This window comes from Nymphaea colorata, chromosome 6 (assembly GCF_008831285.2).
Source record: "Nymphaea colorata isolate Beijing-Zhang1983 chromosome 6, ASM883128v2, whole genome shotgun sequence".
Taxonomy (NCBI): Eukaryota; Viridiplantae; Streptophyta; class Magnoliopsida; order Nymphaeales; family Nymphaeaceae; genus Nymphaea; species Nymphaea colorata.
Window position 1 is genome coordinate 2,589,739 of NC_045143.1, and position 20,048 is coordinate 2,609,786.

At 39.0% G+C, this 20,048-nt stretch overlaps 2 protein-coding genes across 2 annotated transcripts; both read left to right on the forward strand.

The window, feature by feature from the left end:
* The first annotated feature begins 544 nt into the window (after nt 1-544).
* On the forward strand, nt 545-7,534 carry LOC116256525 (aldehyde dehydrogenase family 2 member C4-like). Its single transcript, XM_031632906.2, has 9 exons — nt 545-738; nt 2,543-2,685; nt 2,802-3,185; nt 3,291-3,380; nt 3,760-3,933; nt 5,949-6,086; nt 6,189-6,326; nt 6,553-6,614; nt 7,206-7,534. Exons 1-9 carry the CDS (start codon nt 636-638, stop codon nt 7,477-7,479), a joined length of 1,506 nt encoding a protein of 501 aa, XP_031488766.1. The 5' UTR covers nt 545-635; the 3' UTR covers nt 7,480-7,534.
* A 2,496-nt stretch (nt 7,535-10,030) lies between these two features.
* On the forward strand, nt 10,031-16,918 carry LOC116256240 (aldehyde dehydrogenase family 2 member C4-like). Its single transcript, XM_031632539.2, has 9 exons — nt 10,031-10,180; nt 12,081-12,223; nt 12,767-13,150; nt 13,226-13,315; nt 13,522-13,695; nt 14,188-14,325; nt 14,481-14,618; nt 15,136-15,197; nt 16,515-16,918. The coding sequence occupies exons 1-9, from the start codon at nt 10,078-10,080 to the stop codon at nt 16,786-16,788; spliced, it is 1,506 nt and encodes a 501-aa protein (XP_031488399.1). The 5' UTR covers nt 10,031-10,077; the 3' UTR covers nt 16,789-16,918.
* Nucleotides 16,919-20,048: the final 3,130 nt, after the last annotated feature.

A 20,048-nucleotide genomic window follows, 5' to 3' on the forward strand; every position in this document is an offset into this window, starting at 1 on the left:
AATATTTTGATGCACCAAAGTAGTAAACTTTATATTTATATTTTTGAAAGACTTGAATGAGACTTTCACTCTTTATAGATATAGATAGTAGGGTAAAATACTAGACACACCCCAAAACAAAAACGAAATGGATGTCGATAGGCTCTGCCTACACCTGGTGTAGGCAAACAAGGGACGGCAAACGCCGTGTTTTCAAAACTCTGAGGACAAGAGCGTGAGGCACCAATCAAACATGGGCCATCGTCGCTTCTTCTGCTTCTTGGAACACGCGTTCTGTCCCTAGCGTACGACGTTGACTTGCCAGGAACCGAGGGGAACGAGAGAACGTGTTGGTGTCCTTCACGGGAGGTGACGGAGAACGCCGGTGAGGTTATTAATGTCACCGGACGCCGACCCTGTAACGGGCCCACGTCCCCCTCAGAAGTCAGACCCCTTCAAGCACGGTGACGTTACCGTCGATCTCGCCACGCGTACGGTGACTACGTGACCTTCTCCTTCGAGGAGATGCTCTCCTCCCGTCTCCGTGCTATTTAATGAGGAGAGGGCTCGGGGATGGAGGGCAACGAAGCGAGAAGCAATATTCAGAGGGCGAGTGAGTGAGGAGGAGAGAAGGAGACCGGCGAAGGGAATTGGCGATGGGGTCTCAGGGAAGCGACGGTTGTTCGGCCAAGGTCAAGCTTCCAGAGATCAAGTTTACCAAGCTCTTCATCCATGGCCAGTTCGTCGACGCAGTTTCAGGTGCCCTCTCTCTCTCTCTCTTTTTCTCTAGAACACCCACTTTATCCGGGTTGTTGGGAAGTCCTAATTCTCTATATATGAGCACATGATGCCCCAATATGTTCTACATCTTCACCATCATTGCTCGAGCGGCAACCCAGCTTATCCTTATGGAAATCCTGCTTTTCTGGTTCGTCTTCTCGGTGGGATTTCTCCAGAGTTTCCGCTTTGTCCAGACTTTTTTTCTTCCTCTCCGCCTTATTTCCCCCACTCCACTCGTGTCGAGAGTCCATCACTTGATTTGACTTAAAACAAATCCCGTCATGAGAAGACCTCCGATGGGGACGCCGGCCGCGTGAGGATGTGGAACTGTTTGGATTTGGATACGTGAATGCACAGTCGCTTATCCAACTTGTTTTTGTTCCCGAGCTGACGCGGGAAAAAGGGGAGCTGCTTGAGCCGGAGGGAAGTCAGGCGGCGCCTCCCGGTCGGTCTCGCCGGAATCGGGGGCACAGGGAATCACCGAGACGCCCTCCCCTCCTTTCCTTGCTTATCTTCTTCCGGACAGTTTACCTCCGGTCCCTCTCCGCCTCTGACAGTGGCCTTTTCCATTGTCCTTTTTCCAGCGGTCGCCCGAACCAGGGCGACGTGACCGCCATTTTTGGAAGCGTCGGCACCCAACTTCTTTTTTTTTTTTTCTGGAAAAGAATTTAATATAAATGTTTTGATTATTTATTTAAAAACTCATCTAGCCGTGTGCTGTCCGCTTTCATTTTTGGTCAAAACTTCGGGGCCGCAGAAATCAGACCGTATTAATGTCACCAATCTTTCGGCTCTTCCATGGTGGATACGTCGATACGGACGGAGTCCAAAATCGCAAGATTGTCATCTTTTCACGAACAAATTGTCTGCGTTTTTATGCAAAGCAAGTGAATCTGAAATTTTTTTTTGGCTACTTTCACAAATTCCAAACTTGAGGAGCTGAAATTTTCCAAGCTCCATTCAACCAAACCACTTAATGTATATCTGCCTGATTAAACTAACAATTCAACTCAATAATAGGAAAGTCCACAAATTATTTGTGGGGAAAGTTATGGTGCAAATATCATCGGTTCATTCTTCTTTCCTTAATAAACTACTATAACCGACGCAGCATTGGTCCATAGAACGTGTTTTGAGAGCAAAAAAAAAAAAAAAAAGAATACATCGAAACTTGATACTGAGTGATCATGCAATTTAAAAACAGTCAACATTGTTTGCATCCATTTAAAACATCACACAACCATCGCATTTTCAGTTAGCCGTAGTATCTGTAAGCAATAAATTAAAGCCGAAAGCTCCTGAAACTGAAGAAATGGATTTGTAGATTATAGATTTACAAATCTTGCAAGCATTTTCGGTCTTTCCTTCTTTGATCGGCAATAAATTCGGGGAATGTTGTGTAGCGTTGGCGGAGCCAGGGGCGCTTGGCTTGCTGCACAACTGGTTTGAGTCACTGCCGCTCATTCCAAGTATTTTATTTATTAGCCAGCGGTTCTCTTTTGTCATTAAAACCAACCAACCGAACCTGGTTATGTCCAATTTTTGGTACATTCTATGTTCGAGTGGCAAATGACAAAAAAGGCCTTAAGAAGAAGAAGTCTCATCATACCAAACAGAGCAAAAAAATTATGAGAAGTTGTTTTTTCATTTTGTCCAATTGGGAGGCAACGTACCCATCGTCACCAAGAAATCAAACAAAGGTGGTGTGTTTGACACTAGAAACGGGAAACGGACCCCACTTGGGTGGATAAATCTTCATCACGGTTGAGACTGTTTGTTTCAGGGAAAACTTTTGACACGATTGACCCGAGGACCGGCGACCGGATCGCGAAGATCGCCGAGGGGGACAAGGCAGACATTGACCTAGCGGTCAAAGCGGCTCGGGAGGCCTTTGACCACGGACCATGGCCCAGGATGACTGGCTCGGTATGATGACTTGTTGTACTGACTCAAACGCTTACAAATGTCCCAATATTTATAACTCGGGCTGCAGGCTTGGCTGGCAGTATTGTGATTCTCTAACTTGTGAATGGGGCTTATAGGCAAGGGGGAAGCTAATGTTTAAGTTGGCTGACCTGATGGACCAAAACGTGGAGGAGATCACGTCGCTGGATGCGCTCAACGCAGGCAAGCCGCTCATCCTGGTCAAGCTGGTTGACTTTTCGGATGCGGTCAACGCGCTCCGCTACTTCGCGGGCGCGGCGGACAAGATCCACGGCGAGACCCTGAAGATGTCTGGGTCGCTGCTGGGTCACACTTGGCGCGAGCCCATCGGCGTCGTCGGGCTCATCATCCCCTGGAACTTCCCGACGACGCTGCTCTTCGGCTGCCTGGCCCCGGCGCTAGCTGCCGGCTGCACGGTCGTGGTCAAACCGGCCGAGCAGACCCCTTTGACCGCCCTTTACTACGGCCACTTGGCTAAGTTGGTGAGCCCCCCCTTTCTTCTCTGCTCTCTTTCCAATATTCCACATGGCTACCTGACTTTTAGTAAATAACAAAAGCACTCACATCTTGTCCAATTTTTTGAATAGGCCGGAATCCCAGACGGAGTGATAAATGTGGTGACCGGATTTGGGCCCACCGCCGGTGCTGCACTTTCATCTCACATGGACGTTGACAAGGTAAGTCCTTATATTATTATATGTTAGCATTTTTTTGTTCCTTTGTGGCGCATTTAATTTAAATCCAAATCCGAATTTTTACCTTGTTTTTATTTGTTTCCCTCTTTCTTACTAACAATATGTCACATGTGAAAGGCATATATCTTCTCTCTTTAGATTTTCAACGCCACAAGATGAAACTCCCTTGAATCACGATTGCAACATATGTTCCAATGTCAGCATTTTATTTGTGCAATTTCATGAATGTGTTCTAACTCTTAATATTCAGTAAAGAATGTGTATTATATTGGGCACATATGTGTATATATGAGGTCTAAGATCAGTATATTCTGATTAAAGTGAAACTGGACGATGTGATGTGTTCTCGGTGGTGTTGCAGATCAGTTTCACGGGATCTACGAAGGTGGGGAGGCTGATAATGGAGGCAGCTGCCAAGAGTAACCTGAAATCCGTCACCCTTGAGCTTGGCGGCAAATCACCTCTCATAATCTTCGATGATGCAGACCTGGACATGGCTGTCGAACTTGCACGAGCTGCCGTTTTCTTCAACAAGGTAAAATCTCTCTCTCTCTCTCTCTCTCTCTCTCTCTCTCTATATATATATATATATATATATATATCTTTATTTTCTCATATGTTCCTCGCAAGTAAGTGGCCGCCGTTTGGCTTCGCATTCTCAAAAATTTTAGATTCTGCTTGAATTTTGACCAGAAAGATGCACTCGAAGTCATTTATTTAGCAGAAAGCGGCTACTCGATAAGTATACAGTTCCTACATAATTATGCATTTTAAGAATTTCAAGGGGTCTACATTTTCAAGTCTCAAAAGGTTCGTGTTTGTCATTATAATGCATGATCTAAGAGTTTATCCTAATAAAAGGACCTAGTAATACATCTATAGGCTCTGATTTTGACAACCTTAACTGGGAGATAGTTGATATGAACTGCCCATACTTTATGTATATATGTATGTTATGAAGTTTTACGTGGGCGAGCTGAAGCTTCGATGGAATAAGAAAAATGTTAAGTTTTGATTTCTTTCATTTAACTGCCTAGATTCGCAGTTTAAAATGCTTGCCTAGTTGGTCTGGAATTTGTGTATCCTGATCGACATGTGCACCATTTATTGATAAGAGAATCAAAGGGGGAATGCAACTCGGTAGACATAATTGCACATGGTATGTAGTGTTATCCTTCGCTGTCGCTTACCTGAATAAAGTTGTCCAGCTACTCTAGGGCAGTATCAGACGATTTTGCTGGAAATTGTTTTTAAAGGGTGTTTGATACATTGTTACAAAAAAACATGTGGTAATACAACAAAGTTGTATATCTCAAAAATATTTCGGTGAATTTTTATAAAATTTAAAACATTTAATAAATCTTGAAAATTATAAAAAATAAAAATTTAAAAAATATGAAAAAATGCATATAGTACATGTATTATACCTGTATCTCGTGTAGTATTCGTATTTATGCATATTATACCTGTTTTTTCGCGTTTTTTATTTTTTGGCATTTAAAAAAATGCGCTTTTTCACGTTTTATATGGTTGACTTGTTTTTCACATTTTATACACGTTTTTTCGAATAAAACGCGTTTTCTGTAACAAAAAATCATGGAATTTTAGAAAAAAAATATTTATTTTTCAAGAAATTGCAATTATTAATCAAAAGGGGTATTTTGTTCCTGTGATTAAGAAACTGAAACTTGGAATTTTGATTTCATTTATGTTTGAGGAGGAATGATGATTTTGGATTTTTTTTAATCAAAATTCCAAACCATCAAACACCCTAGTCTTCATGTCTTTTGGAAATACAAGTAGGCCAAGAAGGCGAAGTAGCTTCAGAATGAAGAGAATTACCAAGATCCATGATCAATTTATACACTTTTATCAGAATGAGAACCGGTAAAATGAACTAGAAAGCACATAGCTTGGATGTGTTCCGTTAATAAAAAGGGTTCCGTTCAGTTCATCCAAATGAGCTGAGCTCACTTATAGCATCAAGGGGCATAGCATCGCTGGTCGGATTAGAGACATATAAGAAGGCATGTCTCTAGTTCTATTAGTGTGGGTACTGTGCTCATATGTCTTAAGGTAGTGAGGCACAACGCTTAAATGGAAAGATGCACTGCTGCTATCGTTGATGTTGACACAACTCAAGATCCCAGAGGTAGGTAGAATGGGAGGCCTTCAAGCTTCATTTTGGGTGGTAGGGATGAACTTCTCACTTACCCAGAAATGAGCTGAGGTAACTTATAAAGTAAAGAAGCTTGAATGCAGTTTCTTCAGTTAATTTGGTTTCTTCACCATCCACAATTCATATGTGTAGTTAAGGAACCATATTCTATTAAGGCTTTCAAGCAAATTCCACTCATATCTCTGAAGCATTTGATGAGTTCAGCTTTGAGCTGTACCCACGATGCAATCTTACAGATTATCCTACCATTCTAGACAGATCTGTGTTTTTGCCAAAAGATCTTCTCTGTTTGGCTATGCAACTGCCATGCTTGAGTTAGGCACCCTGAATCCAGTGTTTCTGAATGTTCTTTGCTGTTGACACCTTTTTAGGGCGAGATATGTGTGGCCGGCTCAAGAGTGCTGGTCCAGGAGGGCATATATGATGAGTTTTTGAAGAAATTAATAGTGAAAACGAAAGAATGGGTGGTGGGAGACCCATTTGATCCACAGGTCAATCAGGGGCCTCAGGTATTGAATCTCTGCTGCTCATTGGTTATGAAGGAAATCAAATTTCTCTCTGCGGCTGTAAAATTTACTAAAACTCTGTCTTTCTCTGCATCTGTGGAATAGATTGACAGGAGACAATTTGAGAAGGTGCTTGCATACATCGAGTGCGGCAAGAAAGAAGGAGCCACCTTGGTCACTGGCGGTAAAGCTTGTGGTAGTAAAGGGTACTACATCGAGCCCACCATTTTTGCAGATGTGAAGGTATTCACTTGATTCACATCTCACATGCGTTATGCTTCTCAATTTGCTTTATATTTCAAATTTTTTCTGCTCAAGTTAAAAGCTCTCACATGTACGTGTACCCTTTACTACCATCAAATTTAAATAAATGCAACGTACCGAGATCGTGGCTGGTAGATCTGTGTCGCGTCTACCACTTTAATTATATCTACGTACATCTTTATTTTCGTGTTGCTACAATGTGCAGGATGACATGACAATAGCAAAGGAGGAAATATTTGGGCCTGTTATGTCCCTCATGAAATTCAAGTAAGTTTCTTTGTTTCTTTCGTGGCTAAACTGGAATGGCCTAAACATGCCTGTTCATGATTCCTTTGAACTTACTTTTATGAGCATGGATTGGGGATTCTTTGCCTAAGGACAGCACAATCTTCCTGCCTGAAAACCCGAGAACCGTTCATAAGGTTCACTCGCCTTATGAGAGAACCCAGGTCTAAGTGTTGAACCGGCTCTGGTACTAAATGTTACAACTCAATTTGACATATCTCAACCCGCCCCTTAGCAGTTTCGGTTCCAACTTAAAAAAGCTAAGAACTATGATAATCAACTACTTAACAGCCTCTTTTACATGTCTCCCAATATTCCTTAAAATTTTAGATACATACTAAACTTTTCAATATGGTATTACATTGTGGTTTGTTCATGTTTATCAGTGGGAAAAAATACAACACTATGATTGTTGATTCTTGGGCATCTTAATATAGAAATCAGACCTTAATTCTTCATTTTTGCACCGAAAGAAGCTTGAAAATACAAGTTTCAACTGAACCAATTGTAGGATATCATGATTTTCGGCATTTTACACAGTTGGTGGTTGCTTATGAGATTATACTGATTCAGGACCATAGAGGAGGCCATAGAGAGAGCAAACAAGACCATGTATGGTTTGGCAGCAGGGATAGTGACCAAGAACTTGAACGTGGCGAACACGGTGTCGAGATCGGTTCGAGCCGGCACCATCTGGGTCAACTGCTACTTTGCCTTCGATGCAGATTGCCCTTACGGTGGGTACAAGATGAGTGGGTTTGGTAGGGCTAATGGCCTGAATGCTCTTGACAACTACCTCCAAGTGAAGTCTGTGGTCACTCCTCTTTACAATTCTCCTTGGCTCTAGATGCTTTCATTTACTAGCAACAAAATAAATACGATTCTACTTCAGTTTGTGCTCAGAGTATGCTTCTGTCTCTCCTCAGAGAGAGAGAGAGAGAGAGAGAGAGAGAGAGAGAGAGAGAGAGAGAGAGAGAGAGAGAGAGAGAGAGAGAGAGAGAGAGAGAGAGAGTAAAATGAGAATACATAACAGTATTTCGATAAAATGGGAATTCATAGCAAAATTTAAGGACAATAAGTCTCCTAATTACAAGAACAAACCGCAAAACTAGAAATAAAAGACGAAATATACAAGACAACTGCACAGTAAAATAAAATAAAAGAGGTGGGAAGAGAGTGGATAGATGGAGCAACACAGTCACCTTACCACAGATGAAAGACGACACCATAGCCGAATAGTAAAATAGACATTCTCCTACAAAAATGTTAATATGTACTTAAAATTGAGCCATATGAAGATGAAGCAAACAAAATGAACGTTATGCCCAATATATCGACCGATTTTCTTTCAACAAAGTCTTCTCTAGTTGATCGTTGAATCGAAACTTGACGACTCCAAATTTCATTTTGAAATTAATAAGTGAAAGTAAAATTGTGAATGCTTCTAAGAACACACTTGAAAGATTCGTCGTCAAGCATGAACTGCGTCGAGTTAACGTGAGTTACACCATAATCTAAGATGAGTTTTTTGGTTAGAAGTTTCAACGGTCAAATTGCTTAAAGTTATTTTCCTGACTGCATATTCCCCCTTCATTTTCTTCGTTCTTGTTGAAATTAGGGACGTTAATGGATCGAATTCGAACAAGAAATATTTTTAGCTGTATCCGCTTTTTCTAATATTCACATATTTGGATTCAAATACGAACAAAGAAATATCATCTCTGAATATGAATCCAAAATTTGATTTCACAATCTGAATCCAATTCGAGTCTGATTTTTATTTCATATCTGAATCTAAATTTTGAACCAAATCTAGTTGATTTTCAAAAATGTAAGAGCATTGGATATAAGGTATGTGTTTAAGACAAAATCCTACGTGACTTTGAATCCTATCATATATTTGTTTTATCTGAATCCAATCGAATGTCATTTCTTAAATCTGCATCCGATCAGATTTCTTAATCGGATTTTAATTTTTGTTTCATATTTAATTTTTCTTGAACGGTTCATCAAATATCCAATTCAAATTGTACATAATGGCATGTCTAGCCAAAATGGCAATTGTTTGCTTCTTAACAAAGAAAACTCACTGATCTTGCTCCTTACATATTACCAATGTCAGATTTGATATGTGACCTAGGGTGTCACTCACGTAAAAGATTTTCGACTATTTTTTGTGTTTGAAATATTTGTATTTGCTAGGTGGGTGATGTTTTTTGGCAATCAATTATGCTCAAAACATATATAAAGTAGAAGATGCTCAAATTTTTATTAATTATCGTCAAAATTTTTGGAAGCTGAGTTTGAGAAAGAAAAACCATTCGAGTTTGGTAAACGTTTGCTTATATTCGCTTATAGCGACAAATCAACATTTATAAACGAAAAAAGTACGTGTATTTGCTATTTTTTCCATTGTATTTGATCAATCTCGGGCATTTTACATGGTAAATTATCCAGCGCATAAAAATGTTCCGAGAAGTATATGCACTGGACGGCAAGGAAATCCACTTCAAAATCCGTGTAAATTACAGAGCTTAATAATCGCTGTCACGACTCATTGCGCTCCTCTTTTAAACCTTCTATGAATCCTTCTACTGCGCTAATCTCCTAGACCGTCTATAAATCCTAGGGTTAGGGTAGAATGGTGGAAAAATAAGACCCATCAAAAAGTTAGTGGTGGTTGAACATGCCTATGGATGGCGGAGATACTTTAATCTGGCCAGTTTTTGGCTGCCTCGAACCTTCTATGGATCTGGAGCTTGATTGCATGGATCCATATCACTGAAAATTTTAGCATACGTGCATCCTGACATCTTGAAATATCTAAATCTAAAAGCTTACATTGTGCTATATATATATAATTTGGCTTTGGAATTCACTTAACCATCTAATTAGGCTCCTCAGTCGCTTGATTTATAATGATGTATAACTAATTGAACAACAATAAGAAAAATGTAATGGTCATTCTTTTATCAAATATTATATTGATGAGAACCATTGTCAATATATATATATCATTATAATTAATGTTTCTTTAAAGCCAATAATGGGTTACTATGGCTCCCAAGAAAGACTGGCACCAATTACTGTGTGGGCAGTTGCTTACGCAAGCGTCCATGTGCTTCGGGAATGTACCTCCAAGGTTTGTGAAAACAAATTCAGGTTTCGACGCAACTCCAAAAGATGCGCTTAAATTGGTTTCCATGTTATTTAATCATATAAATTACAGACGAAACAAGCGCTTAATTGAATGAGACATCTAAAAGGAAGTAGGTTTTGCAATTTGATGGAAACTTGGGCCCGTCTCGAGCAAGGACGGTTTGGTGGGATGCTTTCCCGTCTCCGTCGTCCTTGCCTCTGCTCTTTAAGAAGCTTAGTGCTTTGTAGTGAGAAGGGCAACGAAGAAGGGGAGAGGGAGAAGCAGATTGGTGAAAGGGATTTGGCGATGGCTTCTCGGGAAAGCGACGACCGTTCGGCGAAGGTGAAGCTTCCAGCGATTAAGTTCACCAAGCTCTTCATCGACGGCCAGTTCGTCGACGCGGTGTCAGGTTCTCTCTCTCGAACACCCCCATTTTCCGAGCAAATGATGCAACAATACGTTCTGCGTTTATCTGGAAAAACAAATGAGGCGGGAAGCTTCTTTGTTTTCATCGCTTGTCCCTGTGGAAATCCCACTTTTCTGGCACATCTCTTCACCGGGGTTCCTGCCATCCAGTTCCCACATTATCCCCGTTTATCTGGATAACCGGTCGCAGGAAAGGATTTACTTCATGTATATCTCGTTTGATTGTCTTTAAAACTCCGGAGGAAGAAAAATTTGCAACCTTTGTTGTCATTAAAAAGGGCAAAATCAATGTTTCTAAGCAAAAAAAAAGAAGGTTTTTTTTTTTTTTCAAAAGTCTCATTTCGGCAAAAATCTTGTCGTTAGTAAATTTATTGATGCTTGATGCTTCGATATTTTTGAAAAAAAAAAAAAAAAACTTTTGCAGCGAGCATTTTAGAATTCGAAAACATAAAAAAATTACAAAATATAAACGCTTTTTTCCCTACATATATATAAAAATGCCCCTTCAAATATAAACTCTTTTAAATAGACGCTGTCCTTCAACTAATGTTTTTTAGTCTGCCACTAATCGTCGATTAGAACATTAAGTGATCCAACTTATATAAGCAGAAGGAGCAAAAGCCGATATAAGCCAGGGCTGAACCAAAGATATTTTGGGCCACCCTTTTACAGGCTCCCAAATATCGGACCTAGCACAGGCTCGGCCCGAGTTTCGAAACCCAAGCTTGGGCTGAGCTTGGCACGACCTGAAAAAAATATAAAATATTTGTTTAAATATATAATAAAAACCTTTAAATATAAAATGTATATTATTATTAAATAAAAATAATATAAAAAATTAATTTGACCGAGTCGAAGTTCATCAATCTGACTCAGGTCAGTTGAGTCCGAGCCCAATTGAACTTGGTACCGGGTACCTAACAAGTACCTAGGTTCATTACAATTTACAAAGGCTTACTTTTTACTTTGTACCGCCCTTTTTATCAAATACCGCTCTTTTTACTTTGTTATATTTTAACCTTTTATCTCTTTTAAAACAATCGTTCTCAGGTATAATAAATTAAAAATAATGTTCATATGATTTAACCTCTTTAACTATTTAGTTATCGGTTTTTATTATCAGCCTCTACACAATGCCAAACCCCTTAAAAGTACGGTGCATAAAATTTATCCCCTTAAAAGTACTGTGCATAAGATTTATGCTCTTTATTTCATTATCAGCTTCTGGTGCAATCAGCTACGTCAAATCCGTTGAGGTTCTCTAGTATAATTAATTAAAAATAATGTGCATAAGATTTTAGCTCTTTAGTTATCTATTTATCTGCTTTCTATTATCAGCCTTTGGCACAGCTGCCCTTGAGATTTTCGGGTATAATAAATTTAAATAATGTGCATAATATTTATGTTTTTTATGATTAGTTCCAAAGGATTGAAAATCCAGAAAACTTGTACCTTGCACATAAAACTTGAACAATACCCACATGTTTTGGTAACAATTGATTCTTGTACATTTCATAATCTTTGGTTTCATAAATTGAATTATCTAAGTAATCATACTTGCATTAGATCTTTCTAAAATGTGAAGCACCATTCCTTTGGGACCAATTGGTAATGGAAACAGTAAGACCAATAAACCAATTCTATATCATTCAAATTTTTATTCAAAAATTAGAACTTCCTAATTTTGTTTTGAAGGTAACGATTCAAATAAACAAGTTTAGCTTGAATATGGAAAAGGAAAAAAATAAAATAAAAATTTATGTTTTCCAGCTAAGTGCTTGCATTTATGCTAGTTTGATATGAATTGGGTTTTGGAAAATGATGTCTGGATCTTAATAACTCATTTATGTGGATCTCACTTTTGGATTCCTTTGATATGATAGGAAGAGTTTTTGATACAATTGACCCGCGAACAGAGGAGGTGATAGCTCAAATTGCAGAAGGAGACAAGGCAGATGTTGACCTAGCGGTCAAAGCAGCTCGGGCCGCCTTTGACCATGGCCCATGGCCCCAGATGTCTGGCTCGGTAACCCCTGCTTCACCTAAATTAAGTTCAGGTTGATAGTCCTTCCTCTTTTCTCGCCGTCACCAATTTTCCGGGGCCCCTTAAATAATATCAAGGCACTTGTAAGTTTTAAGTAGTCACACAAAATGCGTTTTTTTGAAAAAACATGAAAAAACACGATAAGTTAACTAGATATTTAAAAAAGAAAATGTGTTTTTTTTTCTTTTTTTTTCAGTTTTTCATGTCAAACAGTTTTTTGATTTTTTATTTGTTGCAAGTTTACTTATTTTTTGATGTCTATGTTGTTAGTTTTTCACTTATTTTATTTTATTTTTTATTTTTAGTTTTTTTTTTAATTTTTAAAAATTTACTGTATTTTTCTCTTGTTTTCAATATCGTGGTATTATACTCCAGAAAAAGATCGCCTTTAAAACTCTTATACACTATTTGTAACTATATTTTAAACATGTGATTACTTTTTTTTTTTTTTTTTTTTTTGAGTAACTATAATATTTGATCTTCAGAAGTTGAGCTGAACTCTGTTTTACCGTTGACTATTTTTAGGAAAGGGGAAGGCTGCTCATGAAATTCGCGGACCTAATCGATCAAAATGCGGACGAGTTAGCCACTCTGGAGGCCCTGGACGCAGGCAGACTGCTGACGTTGACAAAGTGCATTGACATTCCATGCACGGCCGACTGTCTCCGGTACTACGCCGGGGCAGCCGACAAGATCCACGGCGAGACCCTGAAGATGCCCCAGGCCATGCTGGGTCATACTTGGCGCGAACCCGTCGGCGTGGCTGGGCTCATAGTGCCCTGGAATTTCCCGTCCTTCTTGCTGTTCGCATGCCTGGCCCCGGCCCTCGCCGCCGGCTGCACGGTCGTGGTCAAACCAGCGGAGCAGGCTTCCTTGAATGCTCTCTACAACGCCCACTTGGCTAAGTTGGTGAGCCACTTTTCCACCTTCATTTCACCTCCTAGAACTATTTTCTCTGTAATCTGAAGTTTGACGATGCCACAGGCCGGAATACCGGACGGCGTGCTGAATGTGATAACAGGGTTTGGGCCGACGGCTGGTGCTGCGATCGCGTCTCACATGGATGTTGACAAAGTAAGTAAAAACTGCTCCATTTCATATGTATTTGCTCATTGAATAAGAAATCAATCTTCATAGTACAGTAAATTCTGATCATCTTCTTCGATTTCAAGGTGGGAGGTGCTTGCTTTTGCCTTTTTTGATTTGTTATAAAAGCGACTGTGATTTCTGAATAATGGCAGCCAAATGATCAGCTCATCTCTCTGCTTGTGAACTGTCAGATAAGCTTCACGGGGTCGACGGAGGTGGGGAGATCGATCATGGAAGCAGCCGCCAGGAGCAACCTCAAATCCGTCACCCTCGAGCTCGGCGGCAAGTCGCCCCTCATAATCTTCGACGACGCAGATGTTGACATGGCCGTCGACCTTGCCAGAACTGCCATCTTCTTCAACAAGGCATCTCTCTCCCTCTCTCTCTCTGTCTAATTTCTGAACTGATTGGGAAAGGCAAGAATCATCTCCGCGCACGGCTCATGTTGAGATCAACTTATCTCAACTTGGCCTAATCTGTTGGGCTCATGTATAAAACAGCATGTTCTTCTTCGTTTTGAGAACATGCATGCATGTTTTCTAATGTTTATATTATAATATTAATACATGCATGTGTGATAAATCGAATAAAAGCTGCGCAGATGTTTCTCCATTTAATCTGTATTTACCTTCATTTGTCTCAGGTAGCATGATTAAACTATGATGTGTAAAGATTAGACCAAGGGTCAATTTTGTGTGTCCAAAAGTTTTGCTGAGACAGTACTTTTAATCTTCTACTTTATTTTTTGGAAAATATTGTCTTATCAGTTCAACCTTACTCTGCTAATATTATCCTCATATATCCTATTTGGGAGAACTTTCACTGCTAATTATCCAGATACTGATGCCATATCCTAGGGTGAGGCTTGTATGGCTGGATCAAGGGCGCTGGTGCAAGAGGCCATATATGATGAGTTTGTGAGGAAGTCCATAGTAAAGGCAAAAGAATGGGTGGTTGGAGACCCCTTTGAGCCTCATGTCAACCAAGGACCCCAGGTGGCTAGTTAGTTCTCTTCTCATTGTATCAAATATATGCCATTTTGATTATGTAAAATATTTTGATATAATATATATGTTGAGAATAATACAGTACATTATTACTCATATATGTACTTGTGTTGCTTATTTACTCTTTTTTCATATGTGGGTAGATTGATAGGAAGCAATTTGAAAAGGTCCTTGCATATATAGAACATGGCAAAAGAGAAGGAGCAACTTTGCTTACAGGTGGTCGAGCTTGTGGTGAAAAGGGTTTCTACATTGAGCCCACTATCTTTGCTGATGTTGAGGTATTAATTTTTGAGTTCTTCAAACTGCTTTTCTATCATATATAAAATATTCTGGAATAAGAAAATAAGTAAAAAATAAAAATAAAAATAAAACAAAAATAAACTGACTTGACCAAAAGAGCTCTCCACCACCCATATCTTTTCGCTTAACAATTTATTCAATATTTCGGGTGAACGGAAGGAAATCATACTGCTTGAGTCAAGGCTGATGCCTCCCTACCTTCCCGCCATCTCCCAAGGTCCAGGGTTGCTTTCCGGATCTCAAGCAACACACTCATTATGTTCAACTTGTATATCAGTGTCCATCCTTTTGCAGCACAATATGAACATCATTCTCAACTGTTGTGCCAACCCTCTCATGGTTAACAATTTCTTCAATATTGATATTTGGATCTTGCAGTTATCCTTCATGAAGCTAAACATTTTATATTTATTGTAATAAAGTGGTGACGTGGGTTTTTTTTTTTTTTTTTAATTTCTCTCAATCATATACCCAACACTTCTTTGTTGTATGCAGGATGATATGATGATAGCGAAGGATGAAATATTTGGCCCTGTTTTATGCATCATGAAATTCAAGTAAGTTTTTCTTTTCCATTTTTCTTTCAATTGATATTTGCTCCTCAAAATTGAGAAGGCAAGGAGGAAAAATTAGAGATATATATTCACCTGATTTACTTTAGATCAACAATATTCAACATTGCATGGCTAACCCAATTTCAAGGCCTTGATACTCTGTGGTATTCTAAGCCAAAAAAATGTGGATCTTCATGTTCAAATCCATGCCCCTATCATCCTCCTACTCCAGCCACCATTCATCTGTCGCATTTTTCCCTATGCACTTCTAATAAAGCTATTAGCTTCAGTAGAGCCGCTACTAATGTTAGGGAAGTCAATATATCAGATTTCAATATATCAGATTCAAATTGGATATACTCTTTCCTATATGCATTTTTTCAAATATTCACATCTTCAGATTAGAATACGAACGAAAAAAGGTTATATTCATGTCCAAATCTGAAATCTGATTTTACAATATGAATATGATCCGTGCCTGACATTACATTCACATCCAAATTTGAATGTAAATTTTGAACCAATACTGGCCAACTTTAATGGCGTTGGATATAGGATACTTGTTTAAAGCTAAATCTGATCTGAATATGAATTTGATCGGATATTTATCTATATCTGACCTTGAAATCGAATCCGATTAGATGTCTTTTTTCAAATCTGAATTTTGATCCGATTTCTTGATCGGATATTATTTTTTTTATATTATTATTATTTTTAAAACGGTTTTGGTTGGATATACAATCCAAATCAATTATATTGACATTCCTAACTGGGGTTCTCAAACGCGTTACACCTCTTTGCGGAATACTATATTTTCATTGAAATAGTTAAATTGTTTATGTAATTATGTTCCTAACTAAGTAATCAATGCAAAACACATCAATTTAACGGGTAAGTTTACATCCATAAGCACCTTGGAGTATGTTTTTTCAAGTAAATGACACGAAGCCTAGCGAAGAAAATGTTGTAATAATTAAGCAATTGTAATAATTAATCAAGTAAATAATATGTTAAATGTTTAACATAATCCAAGAACAAACATACATGTTTTTTTTTTTTTTTGTGAGAGTCCAGTCGAATCTTATGGGTGTTACTCTTTTGAACTATAAATAATTGCAGTGCGACATTTTATATGATAGATATACTATAGGTCCACCTAGTTTTCTATGCCCCCTGAACCTTAGAAGTGAAGTGAAGGGGGAGGGTTTAAGCTCTTCTTCGAGTAGCTTCCGCTCACACTCAAAAAGAAGAATATATGTGGTTTGAGAGAAAATCTTTCATATAAGTGTTTGGTGGGGTGTGTGTCTATGTGGTGAGCAGGAGCATGGAGGAAGGTATCGCGAAAGCAAACAAGAGCAGCTATGGGTTGGCGGCAGGGGTGGTGACCAAGGACTTGAACGTGGCGAACACGGTGGCGAGGTCCATTAAGGCTGGGATGGTGTTGATCAACTGCTATCATATGGGTGCCTTCGACTGCCCCTTTGGTGGTTACAAGATGAGTGGGTTCGGTCGCACCTTCGGCCTCCACGGCCTCGACAACTTCCTCCAAGTCAAGTCTGTCGTCACCCCGCTTTTCAATTCTCCCTGGCACTAAACTCTTCCTTCCTTCCTTCTTTCCTTGTATCTCTTCCATCTCTGCATGTCGAAATTTGATAAAACCTTGCTGTGTAATCTTATAATATTGATCCATGCGAAACTTGAAGTATTTCTTTTCAATGAATATTGCAGTTCAAGTATTGATATACAAATAAAAAATTCGGCTGAAGTCTATGTTAAATTACGCTAGTGTTCCAATCAGACCCAGCCTACTTATGCTTGCACTTTTTTCTGCTGCTTGGCAACGAGCTTCCTATAAGATCCCCTATCAGCAAAAAAAATGTGTCTATAAATACATAAATAAATACACACACGTATCAAATAGCTACGAAACCTCATATGCCAAACTTTATCTGATAAGAATTATAAGGTCCATTGATTTTAAGGAAATCAGACTCACAAAATTGAGTAACAAGAAACGAAGCCAAGTTGTTTTTTTTTAAGAGTCCATACCATAAGAGAGAAAAAGAGAAAAGGAGGGAAACAAACAAGTTTCTCTTTCGACTGCTTCAAAAAGCTTTCCGAGCTCTTACAAAACAATTTAACTTATATATTTACAACTTAATGTCTACTATCCCATCTCCATGACATCAACAACACAAATCATTTCTTCCAGGTTTGGATCTTTTATATATATATATATATATATATATATTAAAAGAAAGGAGGGAAACAAACAAGTTTCTTCATGCAAAATCTTTCGACTACTTCAAAAAGCTTTTGGAGCTCTTCACAAAACAATTTAACTTATATATTCACAACTTAATCTCTACCATCAAATCAACAACACAAATGATTTTTTGACAGGTTTAGATCTTATATATATATATATATATTTCGGATATGGTTAAAGATTAAAGAAAAATTCCCATATATTTCGGATATGGTTAAAGATTAAAGAAAAATTCCCATGGGACAGTCCTTTTTTTTTTCTTTTTTGTCCAGTCCAAAAATCAACGGTCTCGATTGATCGTTCTCGATGGCCGAGCCATGTGGGGCCCCATCCACATGATAGGCGAGGTAGTTAGGATGGTTAGGTCGCTCGTCATGTCCCTCATCCTCTCGTATTTAATGTCTTGGAAGTAAGCGTGAGGTAGAAGTAGCGGTTGTTGGCACTGCACTACGCTACAAAGGCTCTTTTCCTTGCTTTGCTTGCCCCATAGCCCTACTAAGCCTCACCTGCTTTGCCATCTTTTCTTAGTGGGGGTGGGTGCAGGCGCGGTCGGTTGTTAGACCGGCTGGTCTAGGGCACAGGATCAACTGCCTCAGTAGTTGAGCATTTTAGGGCTGGAAAAGGGCCGGTGCGCCGGGTTCGGTTCGCGGTCCAGGTCTATCTGTATAGATATGGTTGCCCTACATTCCGATGCATGGGACGCATCCCTAGATGCGGACATTGTGCCAAATCAATGAAAAGTGTTCTGTTCTGCGCATCCAAACAACCTATAATTGGAATGTGGCCGGTGCCATCGACTGGTTTGTTGGTTGCATCAAGGTTTTAGTTTCCTGAGAGAGATTGAATTCGTTCACCTACATAAATTGTAATCAGAATATTTGGATTTACTACCAAACTAACAAACAAGTTGGAACTAGCAAAACTCACCTTCTCTTATCAAGAAAATAGATCCCAATCCTTACACATAAAATTCCTAATGTGGACTTCAGTTATGCTATCACATACATGAACAGCATGTGGGTCGGCTAGGTTTCCGCCCCTTGCCGCTTCATATTGTATTCCTCATTTTTTAGTATCTGAACAAAACCTGACCCATTGGCAACCCTAAGTGGGTCACTCTCAATCAAAGGCTGTGGATAAACTTAATGAGGTGCTGATTGTAGATTACATGAGCTAATCTGCCTTAGACACTGGTTTGTGAATGAGGAAAGCAAATCATAATCAAGTTTAAGCTGGCTTAGGGATACTCCAAATTTTGCGCCCTGCTCTTGAAGTCTTGATCTACTCTGACTTAAAAGGTTCTTAAGAGACGACCAATTACTTGATAATCTCTTTTATAAATCTTTTAAGATTTCACATAATCTTAGATACATGACTAAACTTTTGGGTATTACACTAATTATCTGTCCTAATGCTTAGTGCAAACTTCATTTTCATATGTGTTCAAAGGAGATTCGAAGAACACTGCATAAAAAGTGTTCTTTTTTTTTCGTGAAAAAGGGCCCTAAGAGAAACATTTTTATGCCTCAGGTTTTCTTTAAGATTGCAGTCAGATAAAGCCTATGTGCATTTAATTGCGAAATTAAAGACAACCAAGCGAATTTATGTGTGAGACAACAAGAAAAATATTTTAGAACATAATTCTTTTATAAGAGTAAACTGGGTTAGGCAAAACCTACCAGATTATGCACCTCATGCATTGAAATTTAAGAGCAGTTCTGGAACCCAACTAAACAAACTTAGTGGCATTGCTGGTAGACTTAAATGACTGGTATCTACTGGGGATTGAGCTTAAGGTCTGGGTCCCATTTTCACATGCAATGGGTTGGATGGCGACCTCACAGCAGCAGAGACATCATAGGGCACAGTTGGGTTTGGGACTCATTTAAGAGCTACCATAAACCAACCTGAGCCATTAAGAACCATGGGCCCAACAGCAGTTCATTTCCTCTCTTTTTACTTCTTCAAGACTTGTGGGGAAACAAGAATTTACTATCAGTGGTTGTAAAATGGTGTGGTTTTAGCAGTCCAAATCTTTGTTGTTGATCAAGAAGTTGGCACACATCTGGACTTGCGGCAAGAGCTGTGGATCATCTTCCTTCAAACTTGTTACATCTCATCTTGGTCACTGTAATTTGCGAATTGTTGCTACCAAATCTTCATTAACTTGGTCATGGGACCCTTGGTAGTAAGGGCACTTCGCTGAAGCAAATTTATGGAACACTACAACTATGGTTATATGAACATGCTCGAATCTTTGAAACAGATTAATTAGATACAAACAAGGTGTTTCTGCTGCCAAACGACCCCACATAAGAACATTTGTTCGAATTGATCGAGATAAATAACTTATGCCTTAAGATGATCATGTGTGGCTAAGCAGTTGAATTTGATGAAATGTAGTTTTCAGTCCCTAAAAAAAAATAAAAATAGCAGAAATTTTCATTTGACTGCCATTTGTGTTGGATAGTTTAGTATTAGCCAATAGGCATCATATCAGCGGCTACCAATATTTGGCCTGAAACGACACCTTGGCTAATAAAATAATAATAGTTTTTTTTTTTTTTAACTTTTCTGAGTAGGAA

What these genes read in the sequence shown, in the direction of transcription:
- LOC116256525 (XM_031632906.2), top strand. Translation starts at nt 636, where the DNA reads ATGGGGTCTCAGGGAAGCGACGGTTGTTCGGCCAAGGTCAAGCTTCCA. An exon ending in CTCACATGGACGTTGACAAG is followed by an intron (nt 3,381 to 3,759) that starts GTAAGTCCTTAT and finishes GTGGTGTTGCAG; the next exon opens with ATCAGTTTCACGGGATCTAC. An exon ending in CTGCCGTTTTCTTCAACAAG is followed by an intron (nt 3,934 to 5,948) that starts GTAAAATCTCTC and finishes ACACCTTTTTAG; the next exon opens with GGCGAGATATGTGTGGCCGG.
- LOC116256240 (XM_031632539.2), top strand. Translation starts at nt 10,078, where the DNA reads ATGGCTTCTCGGGAAAGCGACGACCGTTCGGCGAAGGTGAAGCTTCCA. An exon ending in ACGCCCACTTGGCTAAGTTG is followed by an intron (nt 13,151 to 13,225) that starts GTGAGCCACTTT and finishes ACGATGCCACAG; the next exon opens with GCCGGAATACCGGACGGCGT. An exon ending in CTCACATGGATGTTGACAAA is followed by an intron (nt 13,316 to 13,521) that starts GTAAGTAAAAAC and finishes GTGAACTGTCAG; the next exon opens with ATAAGCTTCACGGGGTCGAC.